Genomic DNA, 23,891 nt, shown 5'->3' with positions numbered 1-23,891 from the left:
GTTAGGGTGGGTATGAGCCACCATGTGAGTGTTTGGAACCAAGCTTGGGTCCTGCAAGAGAAAAAATGCTCTTGACTTCTGAGCTCTCTCTCCAGCCCAAACAGGTAAATCTCTTTATTTTTTTTTTCTTTTAAATTTGTGTGCCTGTGTTGAGCATGGTCATATAGGCCTTAGCATTCAGGAGGCAGAGGCAGGAGGACCTCTGCGAGTTTAAAGCTACCCTGCTCTACATAGGGACTTTGAGGCTAAGCAGAGATGCATAGTGAGCACCGGTCTATTAAATAAATGAGAGAGTAAGAAAATACACTAGAGAAAGATGTATGCACATGCCTGAGAAGACAGATGGAGCATGGATTTCAGGAATTAGGATTATAGGTGGTTGTAAGTCATTTGGCATGGGTCCTGCAAAGTAAAGTGGTCCTCTGCAGTAGCAGCAAATGCTCATCATCCCTGGGTTGTCTTTCTCCAGTCTGTAAGTCAATTATTTTGTTGTTTTTTTTTTAAATTTTTGTTTCGTGTGTGTGTGTGTGTGTGTGTTTGTGTGTGTGTGTGTTTTGTCTGCATGTTTGTCTGTGCATCTTTACATGCAGTGCCCACAGGGCCAGAAGAGTCTATTGTGAGCCAATGTGTGGGTGCTGGGAGTCAAACACAGGTGCTCAGAAAGAGCACCAAGTACTCTTAATCACTGAGCCATCTCTCCAGCCCCAACAAATCAGTTTCCTTTTTTCTCTGTGTAACCACCCTGGCTGTCCTAGAACTCACTCTGTAGACTAGACTGGCTTCAGATTCACAGATACGCCTACCTCTACCTCCCAAGTGCTGAGATTACAGCCCTTGCCCCCACCACCTGGCACCTCTCTTCCTTTCTTGAGATCAGAGACCATGTTATATGTATTTATAAACTTCTTGGCCCCAGTGACATTAAAGGTGTATACCACCACCCGGGTGCAGATCATTTTTGTTGTTGTTGTTTGGTTGTTTGTTTTTGTTTTTCAAGGCAGAGTTTCTCTGTGTTGCTTTGGTGCCTATCCTGGAAATAGCTCTTATAGACCAGACTGGCCTCTGCCTCCTGAGTGCTGGGATTAAAGGCATGCACCACCACCGTCCCAGCTTGACACCACCTTTCTTGTCTCTTAGGGTCCTTCCCTCACATGTACAAGCCCACACAACTTACAAGTCTAATTAGAAATCTAAAATAATAAGCCAGGCATGGTTGCTCTCACATTTAATTCTAGCACTAAGGAGGCAGAGGCAGGTAGATCTCTGAGTGAGAGGCCAGCCTGGTCTACAGAGCAAGTTCTAGGACAGCCAGGACTACACAGAAACCCTGCCTCAAAACAACCAAGAGGGCTAGAGATGGCTCAGAGGTTAAGAGCATTGCCTGCTCTTCCAAAGGTCCTGAGTTCAATTCCCAGCAACCACATGGTGGCTCACAACCATCTGTAATGGGGTCTGGTGCCCTCTTCTGGCCTGCAGGCATACACACAGACAGAATATTGTATACATAATAAATAAATATTTAAAAAAAAAAAAACAACCAAGAGAGAGAAGAGAAGGAGTCGTGTAGTTTCCTTTTTCACATTGGCTGCTAAGAAACTAAGATAAATTTGTGGCCCACTTATAAATAGCCGTAGTCATCATGATAATCTTTGTGGTTCAGAATGAATATTTTCAACTCCTTTCCACACCTCAGAGCTTGTTTTAGCTCTAAATTTAGCCTGTTGTGTCATGTTTTAAATATCTGTATAAGCTAATCAATATATTTTCTGCAGCCCTGGGAGTGTAGCTAAGTAATAGAGCACACCTGGGTTAATCACTTGCACCATTAGTGTGTGTGTGTGTGTGTGTGTGTGTGTGTGTGTGTGTGTCTAAAAACTAAGTATGGTTGTGAATTGCAAGTATATATACCAATAAAAATAGACATACACATGGGTGTGGCTGTCCCAGAGAATCAGTATTCTGGGCCATTGGTTCTCTGGGGAAGTATTTTTGTCCCTTTTGTAGTTGCCATATCTGGTGTTTGAATATGCAGGATGCTATTGACATCCTACATTGATTTTATGTGAGTGCTTTGCGTGTGTGTGTGTGTGTGTGTGTGTGTGTGTGTGTGTGTGTGAGAGAGAGAGAGAGAGAGAGAGAGAGAGAGAGAGAGAGAGAGAGAGAGAGAGAGAGAGAGAGATTGTACCACAGGCTTGCTTGCTGCACACAGAGACCAGGAGAACACATCAGATCTTCTGGGTGTGGAGTTACAGATGCTTGTGAACTGCCTTGTGGGTGCTGGGAATCACACCCAGAACCTCTGGAAGAGCATCCAGTACTCATAACCACTGAACCATCTCTCCCAGCCCTAATTTTTAAAAATAAAAAAGTACTGAAGTTGGGAGACCCTGCTATAGACTAGGCCATTCATTCAGTCCTTGATTTCACACAGTAGAACTGCAGACACATCTTGTTACATGACACGTGCTGCTTCCTCTTTTGTGCAGCTCTGTCAGAACACCTGAGAATAATTAGCTCCATCAGTGATAGCAGTTTCTTCAGCTTCACACTTGTGGAGACTAGGAGTCCTCACGCTCAGAGTGGCACCTCTCAACTGCTAATCCCGTTCTTGTGGGGGCAGACCCTGTGATGCTTCACTTCAAGGGCCCTGACCTTCCTACCACCCCAGAGAGGATTAGATTTTTCTTTTTTTAAAGATCTACTTATTTCTGGGCAGTGTTGGCCCGTGCCTTTAATCCCAGCACTTGGGAGGCAGGGGCGGGCGGATTTCTGTGAGTTCAAGATCAGCCTGGTCTATAAGAGCTAGTTCCAGGACAGGCTCCAAAGCCACAGAGAAACCCTGTCTCGAAAAAAAAATTATTTATTTTGTACATGTGTCTGTTACTTTTGTTTTTCTAATTAACTTCTAGAGACCCTCCTGCCTCTGCCTCCTGGGTGCTTGTATAAAAACATGTACTGATGCTTGACTCAGCATGAGTTTTGGAGAAGACATAAGACTTTACAGATTGCTGGCTCTAACATGTTTATTCTGAGTGGGAAGGTTGAGCGCCCTAACTCTAAATCGGTCATCAGTCAACTATTCCGGCTAGCAATGTTTCTTTTCCCTCCTGAAATTTTATAATACTTAGTCATAGCATCTGGTTGAGAAAACTCTGTAGCTCTGGCTGGCCTGGAACTCACTCTGTAGACCAGACAGGCCTTGAACTCAGATCTTCTCCTGGGTGCAGGGATTAAAGGCTTGTGTCCCCATCCTACCCCCAGCTGGGAAAAGTGTTCTTTATTTGAACCCCAACATTTTGAATATTTGAGTGATAGATAAAATGAAACTGTATTTGGGGCTGAAGAGATGGCTTAGTTCTTAAGAGCACTGGCTGCTCTCCAGAGGACCTGGGTTCATTTCCCAGCACCGACATGACAGCTCACAGCTGTCTGTAAGCTCAGTTTTAAGGGACCCTCACTAGGACGTACATGCAGGTGAACAAATGTAACCATAGTCCTCCCCCTTCCCTCTCTCTCCAGGCCTTCATAGAGACCATGTTTGCCAGTAAAGCACCAGTGGACGAAGCCTTTCTCTACGCAAAGGTGAGCTTCACATAGCAGGAGAGGGCCTGTTGGGACAAATGTGTAAGTGAGGTCACTGGTTCCCAGGTGGCAGGCATCGTCTTGCAGGCAGGTAGAGTAGTGGCAGCTCATCCTCCTCTTGTTGTTGCTAATTTACTCATCTAAAGCACGTGGTGTTCCCGTGAAGAAAAGTATGAACGGAGACCAGCACTGAGTACCTGTAAAGGAAGGGAGACCTGAAACAGCCCTTAGACGGAGCCTTCGGAGTGTACGGAAGGTGGCAGAATGTAGTTTCCCAGCATGCTTTTCCACTTAACCAGAACATTTAGGTTAGTAACTATTTACAGAACTAAAATTAGCCATTTTAAGCCGGGCAGTGGTGGCGCACGCCTTTAATCCCAGCACTCGGGAAGCAGAGGCAGGCGGATCTCTGTGAGTTTAGTGCCAGCCTGGTCTACAAGAGCTAGTTCCAGGACAGGCTCCAAAGCAACAGAGAAACCCTGTCTTGAAAAACAATAAACAAACAGACAAATAAATAAATAAATAGGGCTAGAGAGATGGCTCAGCGGTTAAGAGCACTGACTGGTCTTCCAGAGGTCCTGAGTTCAATTTCCAGCAACCACATGGTGGCTCACAACCATCTGTAATGAGATCTGGTGCCCTTTTCTGGCCTGCAGGCATACATGCAGACAGAACACTGTATACATGATAAACATTTAAAAATAAATAAATAAAATAAGCCATTTTAAGGTATTGATAAAAATATAAGCCATATATTGATTAGTTGATAAGAATAGCCTTGCATGTGTTTTTGGACTCAGCCTTCTTTACAGATTTTCTCTGTCTTCTGGACTTCCTTTGAAAACCATGGGAAGCTTAAATTACAGGAGATTAAATAATAAGGTCGTTGCATGTCAGAATGCAACGTTTAGGAAATGAACACATGTGGTCAGGAGTTCGGGGTCATCCTCAGGTATATAGTAAGTTTGAGGTCAATCTGGGCTACGTGAGCTCCTGTCCTTACTAAAGCTGGATGACAGGATTGATGTGAGAGGGCCTTTATAGACCAGAATATAGAACATCGGGAAGAATCAGAAATGTGCTGAGTTGGTGGCATGAAATGGTTGCTTAGGTATGGCCAAGTGTTCCAGTAATAACTTAGAGTAAGTACCTCTGGTGGTTGAAAACAGCCTGGGCTGGGACAGTTCCACAGAAACCGTGTGAGTCACACTTTGTTCTTTTCACAGTTTGAATTTGAATGCCGGGCCCGAGGTGCCGACATCTTAGCCTACCCACCAGTGGTTGCAGGCGGTAATCGCTCGAACACTTTGCACTACGTGAAGAACAATCAGCTCATCAAGGTATTCGGAATGCCCTGTGGTCTGCTCCCCAAGAGGCTCGGGTTTCCCAAACTCACTGCTCTTCCTTCCCTCGCAAATGGAATGCCATTGAAAAGCACTTTTTATTTCTAAAATGGTCTGTGGATATTATTTCATCAGTCCTTGGAGTAGCCCTGTCAGGTAGGAACATTTTCTAGCATACTTAGTGGGTGAAAAAGATAGTTGTTAAATGTTAGCAAGCATAGTACACAGGCAGGGTGTGAGGCAGCACTGGGTGGACCAGGCGGGGTAGCCTCCAGAGTGCTGCGTGTGAAGCAGCCTGTGGAGCTGCTTAAGCTGGTATTTCTTTATGGGCTTCCTTAGCCTACTGGTTCAGGCTCTTTTTTTTTTTTTAATTTATTGTGGTAATGATTGTGTCTTTGTTTTGTCTTTTTTGGATGGTTGATATGGGTGGTTTAGAGACAGGATCTGATGTAGCCAAGAATGACCCTGAGCTTTCTTGTGTGCCTCTCTCTCTAGTGCTAGGATTACAGGTGGATGCCATCATCCAGTTCTATTTAGTTCTGGGGATGGAACCCAAGACTTTGTCATACTAGACTCTACTGAGCTACATTCTAGTCCATACCGTAGGTTTTGTTTTTTGGTTTTTTTTTTTACCAATACATACTTAACATAATTTGACTTTGTTTTTGAACTTTGTGGGTTTTTTTGTTTGTTTGTTTGTTTAAAATATTTATTTATTTATTTATTATGTATACAATATTCTGTGTGTATGCCTGAAGGCCAGAAGAGGGCACCAGACCCCATTACAGATGGTTGTGAGCCACCATGTGGTTGCCGGGAATTGAACTCAGGACCTTGGAAGAGCAGGCAATGCTCTTAACCTCTGAGCCATCTCTCCAGCCCTGTTTTTGAACTTTGTATAACTTCAGAATGTTTAGGGGCGGAGTATTATTGTTGGCAGGATGCTACTCCATGGTTTAGACTAGCTTAGAATTCTCTTGTGTAGCCCAAGCTGGCCTCAGACTTGTAGCAATCCTCCTGCCTTGGTCTCTCTCCCAAGTGCTGGCATTACAGCATGCACACCATGCCCGGCTTAGAACCATGTCACAGCACTTCCAGTGGCACACAGCTGCAGTGGCTCTGCGGTAGTTTGACTGTGTAGAACAACAGACGGTCTAAAGGGTTAAGTCAGTTCGCATAGGACTGAGACATGATGTGATGGCTTTCCCTCTTGTGCTGTTACAAGGTCCACTGGAGTGCTCTGTGGCTACTCAACAGCTTGAACTGCAAGGCCATTGTAAGACTAGGCCACCTTTCCCACTGAGCTAGACAGAAAGTCATGGAAATTAGTACATTACAATATTTTACATTTTTATTTAGAAGCATCATTAGTTTCATAAAACTAATGATATATATACTTAAGTAAGAGAGTTTTGGAGGTGGAATTAAAGAGACAAGTCTTATCATGTGGCCCAGGCTGTCTGCAAACTCCTCGCCTTCAGCTGTCATTCTGTGTCAACCTTCTGAGAGTAGCTGGGGCACCAGGCATGCGCAGTGTTTTTTGGGTCTTATATTATTGTTTGCGTTGCTAAGAGTCAGACTTGGGGTGCCTTGGATGCTCTGCCACTGAGCTATATTGCACAAACACAATTGTTTGTTTTTGTTTTTTATTTCATTTACATTTAATTAGACATCCCATTCTCGGAATTTGTTAAAAACAAAACCAAAATTGTTTTCTATTCTTTTTTGTAATTAAATTAAAATTTAATTAAAATTAAAATTGTTTCACAATTTTTTTAAAGATTTATTTTTATGTACATTGGTTTATTGCCTGCTCATATGTCTGTGTGAGGTGTCGGATTCCTGGAACTGGAACACAACAGACAGTTGTGAACTACCATGTAGGTGCTGGGAATTGAACCCAGGTCCTTTGAAAAAGCAGCCAGTGCTCTTAACAACTGAGCCATCTCTCTAGCCCAATAATTGTTATTTTTAAATGACTTTAATACTATAAATTTTTTTTCTTAATTTCTTAATGAGATAATAGACATTTATATGCTATTTCCAAATTTATAATGTTATTGTTTGTGCCCTGGCATATAAGAAATCAAGTTCTTCCAAGGGACACGTAATAGTGGAATGTCTGGGTTGAAAGATGCACATGTTTGCATCTTGGATAATACCAGACATTTCCAAAGTGATTACGGCAATTAAATTTCTTTTCCTGAGATAACTTTATACATTTTTCTACCACCTTGTTTGTTTTGCTTAAGTCATGGTCATATCTAAATCCGCTTCATAATCATAGTTACTATATCTTTTCTCAAAAAGAAGTATCACTGGACAGTTACTTTAAGAAGTAAAGATGCCAGTGGGCTTATGTGGTGTGCCTTTAATCCCAGTCCTCTGAAGACAAGGATAGGCAGATCTCTAGTATGAGTTTGAGGCTAGCCTGGTCTTCATAGTAAGTTCTAGGCCAGCCAGGGCTACATAGAGAACTCAAAAATCCAACTTGGTTTTATGTAAATTAATTTATTTCTGCTTTCTATATCTATACGTTTATGTATTTAATCTGTTGTCAGTGTCTCAGATATAATTAAGGTATTATCTTTCCTGTGTTCTATATGTTCATTCCTTACTCCTTCAAGGTCTCTAAAATAGATGTGTCCTACACCTTTTCATTCTGTTCTCTGTTTCATGCTTCCCCTTGCCTCGACTTCATCATGTTCTAGGTGATTGTGTTAGGTATATCTACCAGTGTTGGTATGTGTCTTACTTGCTATTAACTTAGCCCACTATTGCCAGGTCTAGATTTTTGTTTTTGTTTCTAAGATAGAGAATTGCTATATAGTACCAGCTAGCCTGGAACTCACAGAGATTTCCCTGCTTCTGCCTCCTGAGTGCTAAAATTGAAGGTGTGTATCACCACACCCAGCCTTGGGTTATCTGTTTTTAAGCAAAAGTCTTTCCAATATCTCTTATATAATGTGAATGTTTTATAAAGTGTTTTGTACAGGGCCAAGTTAGCTTTTAACAGGGACTTTATTCCATCCTGTTGCCATTTCTTCCGTCCTCCACCCTCACCTCCACCCCAGACAGGGTTTCTCTGTGTAGCCCTTGCTGTCTTGGAACTCACTCTGTAGACCAGGCTGACCTCAAACTCAGAGATCCACCTGCCTCTGCCTCCTGAGTGCTGAGGGATTGTTTTTTAAATATTTATTTATTATGCATACAATATTCTGTCTGTGTGTATGCCTGCAGGCCAGAAGAGGGCACCAGACCTCATTACAGATGGTTGTGAGCCACCATGTGGTTGCCGGAAATTGAACTCAGGACCTTTGGAAGAGCAGGCAATGCTCTTAACCACTGAGCCATCTCTCCAGCCCCAGTGCTGAGGGATTAAAGGCGTGCGCCACCACTACCTGACAAATACCATCATTTTTTGCCAAAGTTTGTTTTTATTTCTGTATGGCAAGGATATGACCTATCTTTAAGGGTTATGAGTTGATCAGGACAAAGACACTCAACATTTTCTTCTTTCCCACACATATTGTGACAGCAGAAAAGGAATGCTAAAATTAAGAGCTAAAAGTAGTGAATCTGTGTTTGTTCATGGCCAGCCTCTTCTATATAGAAAGTTCCAGACCAGCCAAAACTACACATAGAGACCCTAAGGAAAAGATGCTAAGAGTAATTGTGTTTAGTAAGGAAGTAGATTAACGTATGTTGACGATGATGATGATGATTGTCAAGCACCCTTACTCAATGAACCATCCTGCTGGCCCCAGAAACTTTCCCCCTCAATTTGTGTGTGTAGTTTGTCTGCATGGGCCCATGAAGATCAGAAGAGGTCATCAGATCCCCTGCAACCGGATCTGAGAGTGGTTGTAAACCACTATATGAGTGCGGGGAACCAAACCCAGCTCCTCTGCTAGAACAAGTGCTTTTAACCACCAAGCCATCTCTCCGGCGGTCCAGAGACATAGATAAGAACTTGTAGTTGTGAGATTGCCTCGTTGCTACCTCCTTCCCTTTCTGTGTTCCAGGATGGTGAAATGGTGCTTCTTGATGGAGGTTGTGAATCTGCCTGCTATGTGAGTGACATCACCCGGACATGGCCTGTCAATGGCAGGTAGGGATCTACAGAGTAACATGCCCCATGGATCTTAGGATTTAAGTTAGTGGATGATGTATCTAGAATAAGTGGCTCTTAAATATCAAGTTAGCTGTCTTTACAAAGCTTTTTACTGTTTTTGTTTTTGCCTGATTTATTCATGTAAGGCACGTAGAAAGGCTTAACATAGGAACCACATACACTTTGTTTTGATATTTGCATTTGTGGTTTTCTTTATTGCTTTTTACCTTCTAATTATAATGTCTTATACAGTAGTATATCTTTGTTGCATTAACACTTCGTAGATAATGATTATAAAATCTCAACAAAAATTTTTTTGTTGTTGTTGTTTTTTTTCGAGACAGGGTTTCTCTGTGGCTTTGGAGCCTGTCCTGGAACTAGCTCTGTAGACCAGGCTGGTCTCGAACTCACAGAGATTCGCCTGCCTCTGCCTCCCGAGTGCTGGGATTAAAGGCGTGTGCCACCATCGCCCGGCTCAACAAAATATTAAGAACAATTTGAAGGCACCAGAGAGTATCTATCCATTATAGGCAAAAAGTGTAAATCCTGCTGGGTAGTGGTGGTGCGCACCTTTAATTCACCAGCACTCAGAAGGCAGAAGCAGGCAGATCTCTGTGAGTTCAAGGCCAGCCTGGTCTACAAAGCAAGTTTCAGGACAGCCAGGGCTGTTACACATAGAAACCCTGTCTCAAAAAACAAACAGTCAAAACCTGTAAAATTGTGTGTGTTTTTGCACCATATGTGTGTAGTGCCCACAAACCAGACGAGGGCATTGGATCCCCTGAAATTGGAATTATGAACAGCTTTAAGATGGGGCTGGGGAGATTGCTCTGATGTTGGGAGTATTGGCTGTTCTTCCTAGAGAACCCAGGTCCAATTCCCAGTACACACATAGCAACTCATAACTGTCTATAACTCCAGTTCCAGGGGTTCTGACACCCTCACACAGACACACATTCAGGCACAATAATGCACATAAAATAGATAAAAATAAATAAACCATTTAAAAAAAATAAACAGCTCTGAGCCATCATGTGGGCACTGAAAGTCAAACCCGGGTCCTCTGGAAGAGCAGCCAGTCTCAAAACCACTGAGCTGCCTCTCCAACCCATGTAAATCCTCTTAAAATAACTAAAATGGGTAGATTTAGTGGTTAGGGTTTTCAGCCTGAGGCTAGTTTCTTCATTTTTTTTAAATTTAGTTTTAATTTATATACCTGTGTGCATACAGGAACCAGTGAAGGCCAGAGGCATTGGATGCCCTGGAGCCGCATTTACAGGTAATTCTGCCTGACTGGGTGCTATGAACTAAACTCAGGTCCTCTGCAAAAGGAGGGAGTCACTCTGAACACTGAGCCACCTTTCTGGCAAGCCCCAAAGGCGTTTCCTGGTCCACAGTACTATACCAGTGTAAAGCCAGTCTCAGAAGCCTAAGATGGCATAGAACAACCTGGTAGCAATGGCACACGCCTTTAATCCCAGCACTCTGAGGCAGAGGCAGGCGATCTCTTGAATTCAAGTCTAGCCTGGTCAACAGAGTGAGTTCCAGGACAGCCAAGGCTATATAGAAAAACCCTATCTCAAAAAAGAAAAAAGAAAAAAAAACAGAGAACAGATTTAGGTCCTGGCAAACAAACCAGAAATTTGGGGGAAATTCTTGAAGAGAGGAAGCTAGAGAGAGTAAATCCCCAAATCTTCATATAAAATATTCAGGAATTATTAGCTAATAACAAAACTTTGCTACAAAGACACTAGCGTACTCAGTAAAATACCAGCAGCTAGAATCTGGGTAAACTAGGCAGAGAGTCTACTTGCTTCCCATTGAGAACACTTGCGCTTTGGATCCAGCCAAGATGAGAAAATCACTCTTCAGAACAACATAACCCCTAAAGCAACCAGAAAAAGATAATACAAATAAGTATATCTAACAAGCCAATAGAGAAGTTACAACAGATTGCTAAAAAAAAAAAAAAAATTGGGGGGCTGACAGGGATGGCTTTAGTGGGTGAAGGCACTTGTCACCAAGCCTTTATGACCTAAATTTAAACCCTCCTGGGAGTCACACAGAAAGAACTGATTTCCCAGGTTATCCTATCCTTTATCCTCCAGTCCTGCACATGTGCACCGTGCCATGAATTCTCAAGCAAACTAAGTATAGGAATTATAGGCACGCACCACCACTCCTGACGACAAGCCCCATCCACCCTTTTGTTTTGTTTTGGTTTTTTTGTTTTTGTTTTTTGAGCAGGGTTCTCTGTGTAGCCCTGTCCTGGAACTCACTCTAAGTCATGCTGGCCTCAAACTCAAGAGGTCTGCCCACCTCTGCTCCATAGTGCTGGGATTAAAGGTGTACATCACTACTGCCTAGCACAAAAATAAAAACTCTGAAACTCATGAAAATAAAATGACGGGGAAGCTAAAATGGTTGGCTTCTTGATCTTTTGACTAAAATCAAGTGTAGAGGGCTGGAGAGATGGCTTAGAGGTTAAGAGCTCAAGAGCATTGCCTGCTCTTCCAGAGGTCCTGAGTTCAGCAACCACATGGTGGCTCACAACCATCTGTAATGGGGTCTGGTGTCCTCTTCTGGCCTGCAGGCACACACACAGACAGAATATTATATACATAATAAATAAATAAACAAATATTGTCCCGCGCTACCGTCTCGCCAGCAAGAACGACGCGGCACACTCAGGATCCTTCTGCAGAAAAGCTTTAATGCATCTTGAGAGGGAGAGCATAAGCTTACAGAGCAGAGACACCCCAGGGGAAGAAAACCCAGCCCTTAAATAGGTTAATGGTCCTCGCCTAGGACGTGTCATTCCCCGACTGGCTGCAGCTCGTCAGCCCTTATGACGGCAAGGGAGAGGCAGAGAGCTAGGGATGGAAATTTACCACGCACACGCGCACTAACTTTTTTATCCGTTTGGCGCTAACGGATGCAGGCGCCATCTTATAATAGAGTATGTGGAGGTGGCTCCCCACATCTCCCCCTTTTTATTATTATAAGTGACTAGGCATCCCCAAATCCATGAGGGTAGAGACAGTGGTTGTACTTCCCAGGCACAGAACATGTAAGACGTGTATGAAAGCTATCCCTAGATTCAACTGAACCCGGGATGCTTTCGACCTGTCCTCTGCCGTTTTTCTGGGAAAGGGAAAGTAAGGCAGGAAACCCTTATGCAGGACAACATGTCTCTCAGAGAGGGTATCATAACGGCTCTCCGTGCGATGCTCTCAGCTCAACACCCCTCCTGGGGGCCAAACCGAACACTCTACCCTGTGCAATGAACCTAAGTTCCGGGTGTGCAAGAGCTATTCAGCTGGCGGCCTATTGCTTGAGCATAGTTAGCCAAATGTCAGTGGAAGCCCCTTGTTCTAGGGCGACCAGGGCCTGTGCAATAACCACCTTGTCTCTCTAGTTTTGGGTTCTGAGCCTACAGACCAGCCAGAGGAGAAACACCATTTCACAGCAGATGACCATACCAAACAGTCCCACCCCCACCCACTCCTTGAAGTAAGAAACAGCAGAGGAAATCCAGGACGACAGCCCCTCCGTGAAGGACAGGTCAAGAGTTGATCTGGACGATGGCGGCCCTCAATTCGCGAAGCATCTGTTCAAACTCAAAGGTCCAGTTCTGTAAAATGAACTGTGAAAGGCTTTTAGACAAATTAGCTGCTTTAGTAAAATTTTCATATTGAATGGAGGTGACACAAAGGCCAGGGAGCTTTTGCTCGCAGCCTAACTGTGCCATTTGCCACAATATATCCAGCTGTTCCTACACAAGGTCAATACGCTGATTGACCAGCATAAGACCTCCCTGGACTTGGATATTTGCAGAAGCTTGCTTGTCCAGGGCCATAGAAACAGTAGCTGACAGACTATTAATGGTCTGTGCAGTCTGTACTGAATTAGACAGGGCAAGAGCAGAGGCAGTAGCAGATGCCGCAACTGCTATAGCAGCTACGATGCCAACAATAATTGCCGAAATTCCAAAATCTCTCTTTTCTCGAAACAGTGTCATGCTGCTGGATGCCTCTACAGGGACAGGTACAAAACATGGCATCCGGGTCACCACTGCAAGGGGAAATTTTTGAGCATCCCAACACAGGATATAATAGCATTTACCGGATCTACAATAAAATTCATTGTCTGTGGCACTCTTATTGCTCACAATCCACATAAAGGGAGGCCAGACGCAAACTGGAGTGGCCTCATAATCTACATGTCTAAAAGATTTATATTTTACTCCAGAGGCAGTCCATTGAAATGACCCTGAACTCTTGCCTGATTGGAGTTGACTACCCAGGGATCCCTTCCAGTCAAATTCCAATTGGCCCTGTTCGCTTCTGCCTCCCTTCAGCATGGCCATGGGTGTAAGATCAGTGCAACTTCCATTAACGCCGCAAAGCAGCCATTGATCAAAAGGATTAGTATCCGCCCGCATGGGGTCCAAAGATGTAAAGTTAGTTCCCATGACTATCCTTGGGGAAAAGGAAAACAGGCCTGTAATAGCCCAGGCAGCATCCCTGGATTGGCATCCTGTCCAAGGCAATGCCATCTCTTCCGTTTGTCTGCCAGTGCAAAAGGGGGCCAATTTTGGTTGCCGTGGCGGGGTAAAAGAACCATTTATAGATGGGAACTGTGGCCACCAGCCATAGATAACAGTAGCATTGGCTACAATGTTACTGCTGGGCCCCCATGCAGCCTCTTTCAGCCAAGCAGAAGATAAATTTCCTAATATAATACAGGGGTTGCTATTATCCAGCTTATCTATGACCAAAAAGCATAAGCTTCCTTTAAGGAAAAGGGTTCTGTTTTCCTTAAGTCCTTCAATTTGCTCATCCTTTGGTAAAAATGTAAGACCTAATTCTTTATTAGTGGCAAAAAATCGAGGGAAAACCTGTGCATTATACATCACCGGCATCGGCAGTGGAAAAGTCGATATGATCCCCCATCGTGGTTCTCCCCGGGCGATTGGGATCCCCATGATTAACATCATGAGGATTAGCCCGATCCTTCTCGTCATGAGGTTGGTCCATGTCATTCTTTTGCTCCAGGACTGTTTTAGTAAGCCGTTCAGGGACCCAAAAAGGATTTTCTTCATCCTGTGGGAAAACACAGACAGCTCCCCTGGATCTTATTAGAATAGGATCCGGGCCTTTCCATTCATTAGTCAGCACATCTTTCCATTTTACAAGATCCTTAGGTCGCTGTGGATCCGAGCAATGTCGTTCTGCTGCATTGTGATCATTATCATCCAAATTTTAAAAATTTATAGTAAATAATGCCATGGCAATAGCCACTCTTGGCGTTGGGGGTAAATCCTTCATTATTCCCCCTTTTTGTTTAAGCAAGTAGGATTTGAGCGTGCGGTGCGCTCTTTCAACAATGACTTGACCCTAAGGATTGTAGGGGCGTGGCGTGGAGAATACCAGAGCATGTGTCAATTGACACATGCACATATTGAAGTTTTCCAAAGGCAGAGATATGGGTAACATCCATCTGCCATATTTGTAGAGGCAGAATCCCTCTGGGATTTATCCCTGTGTGTCGGACAGGGAGAAACTGGCAGCAATTGTGACATTGGGTCACGATATCACGAGCCTCTTTTCTAGTAAGGGAAAAGCGTCTACGCAGGGTTTCGGCCGTGACATGAAAATTATCATGAAAGGTTTTAGCAGCTTGTAATGGGGAGGCAAGAGCCGCCGTGGCTAATCGCATGGCCCGATCAGCCAAATCATTACCCAGACTCATAGGACCCGGGAGCCCTGAATGTGCCCGGATGTGTGCAATATACAGTGGAGCTCTCCTGTTTAGCAAACATTCCCGCAATTTATGGAAAAGAGATGCCACCGTGCTAGTAGGTCTTATGATCCCGGCGGTTTTAAGCAATTTTACAGCATTAACCACATAGGCAGAATCGGAAACAATGTTGAGGCGGCAGTGGAATCTTTGAAGAACTTCTAACACCACCATGCATTCCACCATCTGAGGTGAGGTTACAGAGAAGTTTTTTGAAAATACCTTGGAATCCACAACATAGGCTCCCATGCCACTCTTGGAGCCTTCTGTATAAACCACCATTCCGTCTTTTAGCGGAACGAAAGATGTTACCCTGGGAAAGACAAGAGGATGACATGCTGCAAACTGTAGCAGAGGGTATTTGGGATAATGATTATCAATTTTCTCAGAAAAGGTGGTGACCAAGATGGCCCAATCATTAGAAGTGGCAGCCAGGGTTTGTATCTGAGGGGAAGTATAGGGGACAATCATCATAGCTGGATGTTTACCAAAATGGCTAACAGATGTTTTTAGGCCTCTAAGGGCGATCTGAGCTATGGCTGCGGGATACCAATCAATAATTTTTTGAGGGGAGGCATGTGGGTGAATCCACAACAATGGTCCATCTTGCCATAACACAGCGGTGGCAATTTTCTCGTTTTAAACACGCAAAGAGAAAACGACCGGGTAACATCAATGCGGCACAATTGTGCCTCCTCAATGGATTTCTCTACCAACATTAAGGCTGCTTCTGCCGCTGGTGTTAAAGCCCGGGTGGAAGTAATATGAGCATCCCCCTCCAAAATATCGAACAGAGGTTTTAAATCGGCAGAAGGGATCTTTAAAAATGGTCGCAGCCAATTAATATCTCCTAACAATTTTTGAAAATCATTTAATGTTTGTAAATCATCTTTATAAATTTTTAGTTTTTGTGGAAGGATCTTATCTGGAAGAATTATAGAACCCTAAAAACTGGCCAGCATCAGCAATTTGAACCTTTTCTGTGGCAATCTGGAGGCCCCAAAGCTGTAGATTGTCAAGTAGCAATGGATAGGCCTTTTTGAGGATCTTTAGATCCTCATGACACATAAGCACGTCAATAAAATCAAGTGTAGAAAAGTAAAACAGTGACAGTAATACAAACAAAATAGGCATCAGGACTAGGCTGTAGACTAGGCTGGCCTCTAACTCAGAGACCCTTGTACCTCTCAAGTGCTGGGAATAAAAACGTGCATCACCACGCCTGGTTGACAGACATACATTTCAGAGCTGGGGAGTTGACTCAGTGATGAAGAGTTCTTGTTCCTCTTCCAGCAGACCCATGTTTGGCAGCTCACAGCCACCTGTAACTCCAGCTCCAGGGCCTTGTTAGGCACTTCATTCACATACACAAACCATGAACACATATATAACCTGAAATAAATAAAATCTCTTTTTGAGACGTCCAACTAGTTGGGAAAGAGTGAGTATGAGACAGAGCGGTGCTGTGCTTCTGTAACCCAGCACTGGAGCAGGGTGACAGAGTTAGAAGCTGGGCTGGAAAGATGGCTCAGCAACTGACAGCCTGGCCTGCAGAGGGAGCTCCTGGGCAGCTAGGGCTACACAGAGACACTGTCTCAGAACACCAGAGAAAGAAAGAACTCCATATATAAATATTAGGAGAAGAAAGCTGAAGCAAACCTTTGTGACTTTTGTTTTCAGGCAGGATCTCACATAGTGCCCTAGACGGTTACACACTTACTGTATAGCCCAGCCTGGCCTCGAGTTTATAGCCCTCCTGCCTCGATCTAATGAGTGCTGGGATTACTGAATCCCTGTACCACCGTGCCCAGTTTAGAAGTTCATAAATTTTAAGTGTTTAAACTGGAAAGGAAAGTGGTAGGTACTTGCCTCATATTCACAAGGCTTTGGGCTCAAACTGCAACACAGAAAGAAATAAAAAGGAAGAAAAGGTTTAAATCAGTAATGTAAACTTTCATCTTAAACTATTGAAGGTCCAGCAAGATGACTAGCTAGTAAAACACCTGCTGCCAGGCCTGCCTACCGAATACCTAACTCGCATTCCTTGGTTTTCCTGTCCCTAGATTCACGGCACCTCAGGCAGAGCTCTATGAAGCTGTTCTAGAGATCCAAAGAGCGTGTTTGACACTGTGCTCCCCTGGGACAAGCTTGGAGAACATCTACAGTGCGATGATAACACTAATGGGGCAGAAGCTTAAAGATCTGGGGATCGTGAAGAACAGCAAAGAAAACACCTTCAAGGTACCTTCCTCCTCTTCACCCAGTCCTTGAGAACAGCCAACACGCTGCTCAATTTTTTGTTTGTTTGTTTGGTTGATTTTTTGGGTTTTTTTGTTTTGTTTTGTTTTCTTTTTCAAGACAGGGTATCTCTGTAGCTTTGGTGCCAGTCCTAGAACTAACTCTTATAGCCCAGGCTGGCCTCAAACTCACAGAGTGCTGGGTTTAAAGACCTGCATCACCACCACCCAACTCAGTTTTTGCCCTTCTTCATAAAGCTACAAAACTTAGACACTGTCTTTGCATTTCCTTGTAAAATGGATTTAGCTTTAACATGGATTAAAACAAAGGAGGTTGATGCTTACTTTTGCCAGTAGGTGGCAGCACGTTCTGATTCATGGTCTGCTACAGGACTAGTGTAGTCCTCAGAAAACAGAAAATGAAGTCTGTACAGGCAGGGTGGGAAGGGAGAAACAAGGAGAGAACGTTAACTCCTAAACCTTTCCTGGGAATTCTGGGGATCAGAGGGGAGACTGTTTATTGATTCAGTTACATTATTGAGATTTTAGCAAAATGCCCAAGGGTTACATCTGTAATGGGTTTTGTCTGTATCTAAATGTAATGGTATCCATTATAATTGCAAAAACCTGAGCCACACAAGCATTGGACATCTTCCATCTCCAATTTTAGAATTCCAGGATTCCTATTGTCAAAAAAAAAAAAGAAGTTACAAATTCCCTGTGCCAAGCCAGAAAATATTTAACTAACTGATAGAATTATCCAAGCCAATAAATATACATCATGCCTATTCCACAATTTGATATGGAATACTTAGGATTTCCGAAATAGGCTACCCAAGAGAGATGTGTGAGTTATATCTTTTTTATTTCACTGATGGCAGGGACAAGGTCTCATAACCCAGGCTGGTCTTAAATTCCTGATTCTCCTGTTTCCACCCACCAAGAACTGGGATTCCAAGTGTGTGTTCATAGTTTGTATCTTCCTTTTTTGGTTGGTTGGTTTTTCAAGACAGGGTTGCTCTGTATAAGTCCAGGCTGTCTTGGAACTCCTGTTGTAGTCCAGGCTGGCCTCAGATTCACTGAGATTAAAGGCCTGCACCACCACTGCTCTGCATATCTTGCCTGTGTGACTTGAAAGGATAACAACATTGCTGTCCTCCCTTTCCCCAAAAAGATTTTTTTCTCCCCTGTGCTAGGGATGAAACTGAAGACCTTGCATATGGTAGGCAAATACCACTGAGCTATATCCTTGTCCTGAAACCGATTCTCTTTGTCAGTTATTACTGGTTTTCCTTAGCCTGTGTATAATAAATTTAACAGGATGGAAGGCACCATGGTAAGTATGCTGATGGCATGGACGTGGCTCAGTGAGAAAAGTGATTTCTGATGCAAGCATGAGGACCTGAGTTCAGATCCCCAGCATCCTCATGAAAAAGAAGGTGTAGAAGCTGAACAGATGACTCAGGCTGGTCTTAAATTCCTGATTCTCCTGTTTCCACCTACCAAGAACTGGGATTCCAAGTGTGTGTTCATAGTTTGTATCTTCCTTTTTTGGTTGGTTGGTTTTTCAAGACAGGGTTGCTCTGTATAAGTCCGGGCTGTCTTGGAACTCCTGTTCCTGGAACAGAGGACCAGGTTGCCAGCACACACATAGAGGGTCATGAACATCTGTAACTGCAGTTCTAAAGGATCTGATACCCTTTTCGGGTCTTTGAGGACACTAGGTGCGTACAAAGTACACATACATACATGCAGGCATACACTCATACTAGTAAAATTAAATAAATTTTTTGTTTGTTTGTTTTTCAAGACTGAGTTTTTCTGTGTAACAGTTGACTGTCCTGGAACTCGCTTGGTAGACCAGGCTGTCCTCAAACTCACTGAGATCCACCTGCCTCTGTCTCCCAGCACTCCAAGGCAGAGGCAAATGGATCTCTGTGCGTTCCAGGACAGCCCCGGCTACACAAAGACCCTCTCTCTTTAAAAAACATAGCAGCCTGTTTCCATAATCCTGGCACTAGGCAGTGGAGACTGGAGCGACCTCTGTGGACTTGCTCACCCCTAATCTAGACAGCCAGTGAGCTACAAACTCATCAAGAAAAGGGATGATAAGGGAGCACAACCAGCCAGCCAGCCAATCAAGAAACAAGGTGAAGTTCTGTAGAGGAAGACAGCCACTGTCAACTCTGGCTTTAGTAGGCACATTCATGCATCTGTGTACCTGCACACAAGTGCACACACTGGCATCCCACACACTCATGCACACAGCACAACACACCACACTCCCCTAAAAAAGTTGCAGTTTGTCAGGTCTTTCAAGAATTAATCTACCAGGACGGGCTCCAAAACCACAGAGAAACCCTGTCTCGAAAAACCAAAAAAAAAAAAAAAAAGAATTAATCCAAGGCTAGGTTAAAAGGCAGAAACTGGAAGTTACTAACACCACGTCTCACTGATTTGTCCATACCAGCTTTTCCCTGTAAGAGCTCGTTGCCCTAAGAATACTGTGCTAATTATCCTTTCCAGGCTGCTCGGAAATACTGCCCTCACCATGTTGGCCATTACCTTGGAATGGATGTCCATGACACTCCAGACATGCCTCGTTCACTCCCTCTGCAGCCTGGTATGGTGATCACAATTGAACCAGGTGAGGGATGGCTTAACCCTGAAGCCATTGCTACTTTTTTGGTTTTTCGAAACAGGGTTTCTTTCTTTGTAGCTTTGTAGCATGTCCTGGACTAGCTCTTGTAGACCAGGCTAGCCTTGAATTTACAGAGATCTGCCTGCCTCTGCCTCCCGAGTGCTGGGATTAAAGGCGTGCGCCACCACCGCCCGGCTTGTTGATTTGTTTTTGGGTTTTGTTTTTGGGGGTTTTTGGTTTGGGGGGATTGGGTTTTTTTGTTGTTGTTGTTGTTGTTGTTATTTGTTTCTTTCTTGGTTTTTGTTTTGTTTTGTTTTTTGCTTTTCAGGACAGGCTTTCTCTGTGTAACAGCCCTGACTATCCTGGAACTCTGTAGACCAAGCTGGTCTAGAAATCACAGAGATCCACCTGCATCTGCCTCCTGAGTGCTGGGATTAAAGACGTGCACCACCACTGCCAGTCAAATTAGTGACTTTCTTAAACGACTACACCATGACAGAATCATGATTGGTATTACTATAGTTGAATGCAATCTGTAGTCTACTAAACAAAATGGCTATAACAGTAGTAATCCTAATGACAGCCACTTTGACTGAGCTTCCTGTACACAGCTCTGTTGTCTGTAGTAGTTCATTTAATTCCTACCACTCTGAGGTAAGTGCACTGAAGATCCGTCAGTTGAAGGAACTGTAACAGAGGTGAACATGCTTCTGGTTACTGTCACTGGTCACACACAACCCTTTTCTCTTCTTCAGGCATTTACATTCCTGAGGATGACAGAGATGCACCAGAGAAGTTTCGCGGTCTCGGAGTACGGATTGAGGATGATGTGGTGGTGACTCAGGACTCACCTCTTATCCTTTCTGCAGATTGTCCCAAAGAGATGAATGACATTGAACAGATCTGCAGCAGGACCTCATGACCACCACTGTCGCTGTCACATCTCAGGTCCCAGACTGGCGTCCTGCCTATCTCTGTGGGGGATTAGACACAGGTTCCATGAGGAGTACACAGCTATATGAGCGGATGTCCCTGCATATCAGGACATTCTCATGTTAGGTAGATGTAAATCTGGGAAGGCGAATTCTGGAACAGTCTGTTTCTAGGACTTTAGTGACAGTAATTCTGGAAAGCTAATAGTCAAGGAAGTTTAACATGTGAATGCAAAGAACGGTTTTGGTTGTGCATACCCATGCATTCCAGTTAACACATTCAGCAGAAAACTTGTCTTCAGGTTTTCCTTTCTGCACTTCTGCTGAGATACACTTAGTATCCTAGACGCTTGTATGATGCCTGTGTTTTTACTCTTCACCAATGCCTGCCTGTGCTAAAAGCCACCTGTCAGTGTTCCAGGTGGCCAGTACCTATCCTCCATGATCTCTGCCTCCCCAGCCAAGTTCCATACATCTTCTGGGACCTCTCAGGCTCAGAGAGCATGCGTGTCCTGCAGTCTTTCCATTCAGCCACAGTACAGCAACACCAGCCAGCCAACAAAAGAGTCTTGGGTCTTTCTTGCCATTCGGTTGTCCAGCACCTGGAAAGTGCCTAGGTTTTTAAAGGGGATTCTTTTTCAAAAATCCACCTTCCTGTCCTTCGTAGGTTCTTTTCTTAGACAAAATGTCACTGTGCCTCAGATCCTTCACAGGCTGCTTTCCTTTGTGACAGGCTCTTGAGGAAGTTCAGGCTGGCCTCAGACTACCAGTCTTTCTGCGCCCTGCCCATTTTTACAGAGCTTTTGTGGGGATTTTGGTTGGATGGTTGATTTTTCAAGACAGGGTTTCTCTGTGTAGCCCTAGCTGTCCTGGAACCCTCTTTATAGACCAGGCTGACCTTGAATCTAAGAGATCCGCCTCCATCTGCCTCCCTGCTAAGATTAAAGGCCTGCACCACCACCTCCTAGCCCTTTGTCGGTTCCCTTGAACTGGCTATGTATGTCAAATCATCATGATAGGACTCAGTCTAGGTAACAGCCCTGGCTCTCCTGTACACCAAGCTAGCCTCAAACTCACAGAAATCCAGCTGTCTCTGCCTCTGGAGTGCTGGGATTAAAGGTGAGTTCCATGTGGTCCACTTCCTACTCTAAGCTAGAGTGGCGTGGCAGTGACAATCATGTTTCTTTCCCTAAACTCAGCATCAGGTTCGGTTATACAACCCAGCTTGCATGGTGAGCAGGGCAGGGCTGGATTAATACAAATGCTTTTTTCAAAAGCTCTGTGATAAAGGGACCATAAGAGCTAGTGTGTTAATTTCTTTTAAATCTGAGTGTGTGCATAATACGACTGTACCCAGACATAGTCACACACACCTGTCAGCACAGCACTTGCTAGATTGAAGGGGATTGCTGTGAGTTCAAGACTAGCCTAGGCTACAGGGCAAATCCCTGTTCCAAAGAAGAAAATAATAGTAATACAGAGATTGAAAGTAGAAAGTATGGGTCCTGCCTGCTCTCTTGTGTGTTTTTTTTTTTTGTTTTTTTTTTTTTTGGTTTTTCGAGACAGGGTTTCTCTGTGGCTTTGGAGCCTGTCCTGGAACTAGCTCTGTAGACCAGGCTGGTCTCGAACTCACAGAGATCCGCCTGCCTCTGCCTCCCGAGTGCTCTCTTGTGTTCATGCAGGTCATAAGTAAAGCATTGTGAGCTCTCCCACCAGTCCAAATGGTACCTTCGCCTCCTTTATAACAATGTTCCCAGAAACTCCTGCCAATTAAACTTGAGTTCTGAGTTGGAGCCATTGCCACAACTGACTGGAAGACTGTAAATGAAAGGATCACTATTTAATCAGGCAGTGGTGGTGCACACCTTTAATCCCAACACTCAGGAACAGAGCCAGGCAGGTCTCAGAGTTCGAGGACAGCCTGGTCTGTATAGTGAGTTCCAGGACAACCAGGGTTACAAAGAGAGACCATATCTCAAAAAAAAAAAAAAATTTAAATGAGTGCCCAAGCTGGTGTCATAAAGAACACTACACGGAGAATTTTTTATAGTATGGCTCGTGGTTTTTATTCTTAACTTCCTGAAGTGACATCTAAGGCCCAAACCTAAATAGACTGTGTAAGTTTTAGACCTTGGTAAATCTTCTTTAAACTGACATGTGTTTATGTGTTCCTGGGCAATGACATCATTAACTCCTAACACTGTAACAGAATCCTGTGGTCGCAAACCTCTGGGCTTCTTCCTCCTATGGCCACTGCGGAGCTTTGACTGTCAGTATTGTATGGGTCAGGGGTCACCACTGGACTTTAGGCCCACAGGCCATGCACCCACCAGAATCCAGAAACTGCAATCTTGGTCAACATTTCTTAATGCTTTGTATGAATTTTGTGCAATTATAAGTTCTGTTTGAACAAAATGCTGTTACTCTTTAAGGCCCTATTCAATGACAATGGATGTATCATTCCCCAATAAAGGGAGTGCACTGTTACTGTCGTTTTTTAAATATACTATAAAAAAATACAGAATTGTATGGTATGTGTATTTTATTTTAGCCTGTTGGGAGTTTAAATGAAAATTGTCATGATAGGCATGTGTATTTGAACTCTTGGTCTCCCACTAATGGTGCTATTTGAGAGCTTATAGAACCTTGGAAGTAGCCGGGCAGTGGTGGCACACGCCTTTAATTCCAGCACTCGCACGCTTTAATCCCAATACTCGGGAGGCAGAGGCAGGCAGATCTTTGTGAGTTCGAGGCCAGCCTGGCCTACAAGAGCTAGTTCCAGGACAGGATCCAAAGCTACAGAGAAACCCTGTCTCAAAAAAACAAAAACAAAACAAAAAAGGGGACCTTGGAAGTAGAGCCTTGCTGGAAGACATACACCTCTGGCAGCAGGCTGTAAGGGTAGAGCCTCATCTCACTTGCTGTTCCCTCTTTCTTGAGTGGAAGTAACTTGCAGTCAACCAGCAGCTTTCTACCACCCCTTCACCACCATCTGAACTCTCATCCGGAAATGTAAGCCGAATAAAATTTTCTTGTTTGTTTGTTTTTCAAGTTTCTCGGTGTAGTCCTTGCTGTCCTGGAACTCCCTTGTAGACCAAGCTAGCCCTAAAACTAAGCATTTCCATAAATTGCTTTTGGTCATAGTGTTTCACCAGCGCAACAGAAGAGTGACCAACACAGGGAAGTGTTTGTAGACTTAAATATAAGAACATTTTGCTTAGCTGGGCAGCAGTGGTGCAT

General features: G+C 43.9%; 1 protein-coding gene across 4 annotated transcripts in view; it reads left to right on the top strand.

The window, feature by feature from the left end:
• The window catches only part of Xpnpep3 (X-prolyl aminopeptidase 3), a 54,279-nt gene extending 30,944 nt beyond the window's left edge, over positions 1-23,335 (top strand). For 3 of the 4 annotated variants that reach the window (XM_075959810.1, XM_075959808.1, XM_075959809.1), the window contains 6 exons: positions 3,520-3,582; positions 4,809-4,922; positions 8,951-9,036; positions 16,905-17,082; positions 19,605-19,725; positions 20,475-23,335. In XM_075959810.1, the coding sequence (XP_075815925.1) occupies positions 3,520-3,582; positions 4,809-4,922; positions 8,951-9,036; positions 16,905-17,082; positions 19,605-19,725; positions 20,475-20,641 (729 nt within the window). In that variant the 3' untranslated portion in view covers positions 20,642-23,335. Of the gene's footprint in view, positions 1-3,519; positions 3,583-4,808; positions 4,923-8,950; positions 9,037-16,904; positions 17,083-19,604; positions 19,726-20,474 lie in introns of those variants that run through there. The other variant, XM_075959811.1, reaches the window with a different exon arrangement.
• The last annotated feature ends 556 nt before the right edge of the window (positions 23,336-23,891 follow it).

Source organism: Microtus pennsylvanicus, chromosome 2, assembly GCF_037038515.1.
Source record: "Microtus pennsylvanicus isolate mMicPen1 chromosome 2, mMicPen1.hap1, whole genome shotgun sequence".
NCBI lineage: Eukaryota > Metazoa > Chordata > Mammalia > Rodentia > Cricetidae > Microtus > Microtus pennsylvanicus.
Note: the sequence above shows the minus strand (reverse complement) of the source record. Positions and strands in the feature narration are given on the sequence as shown.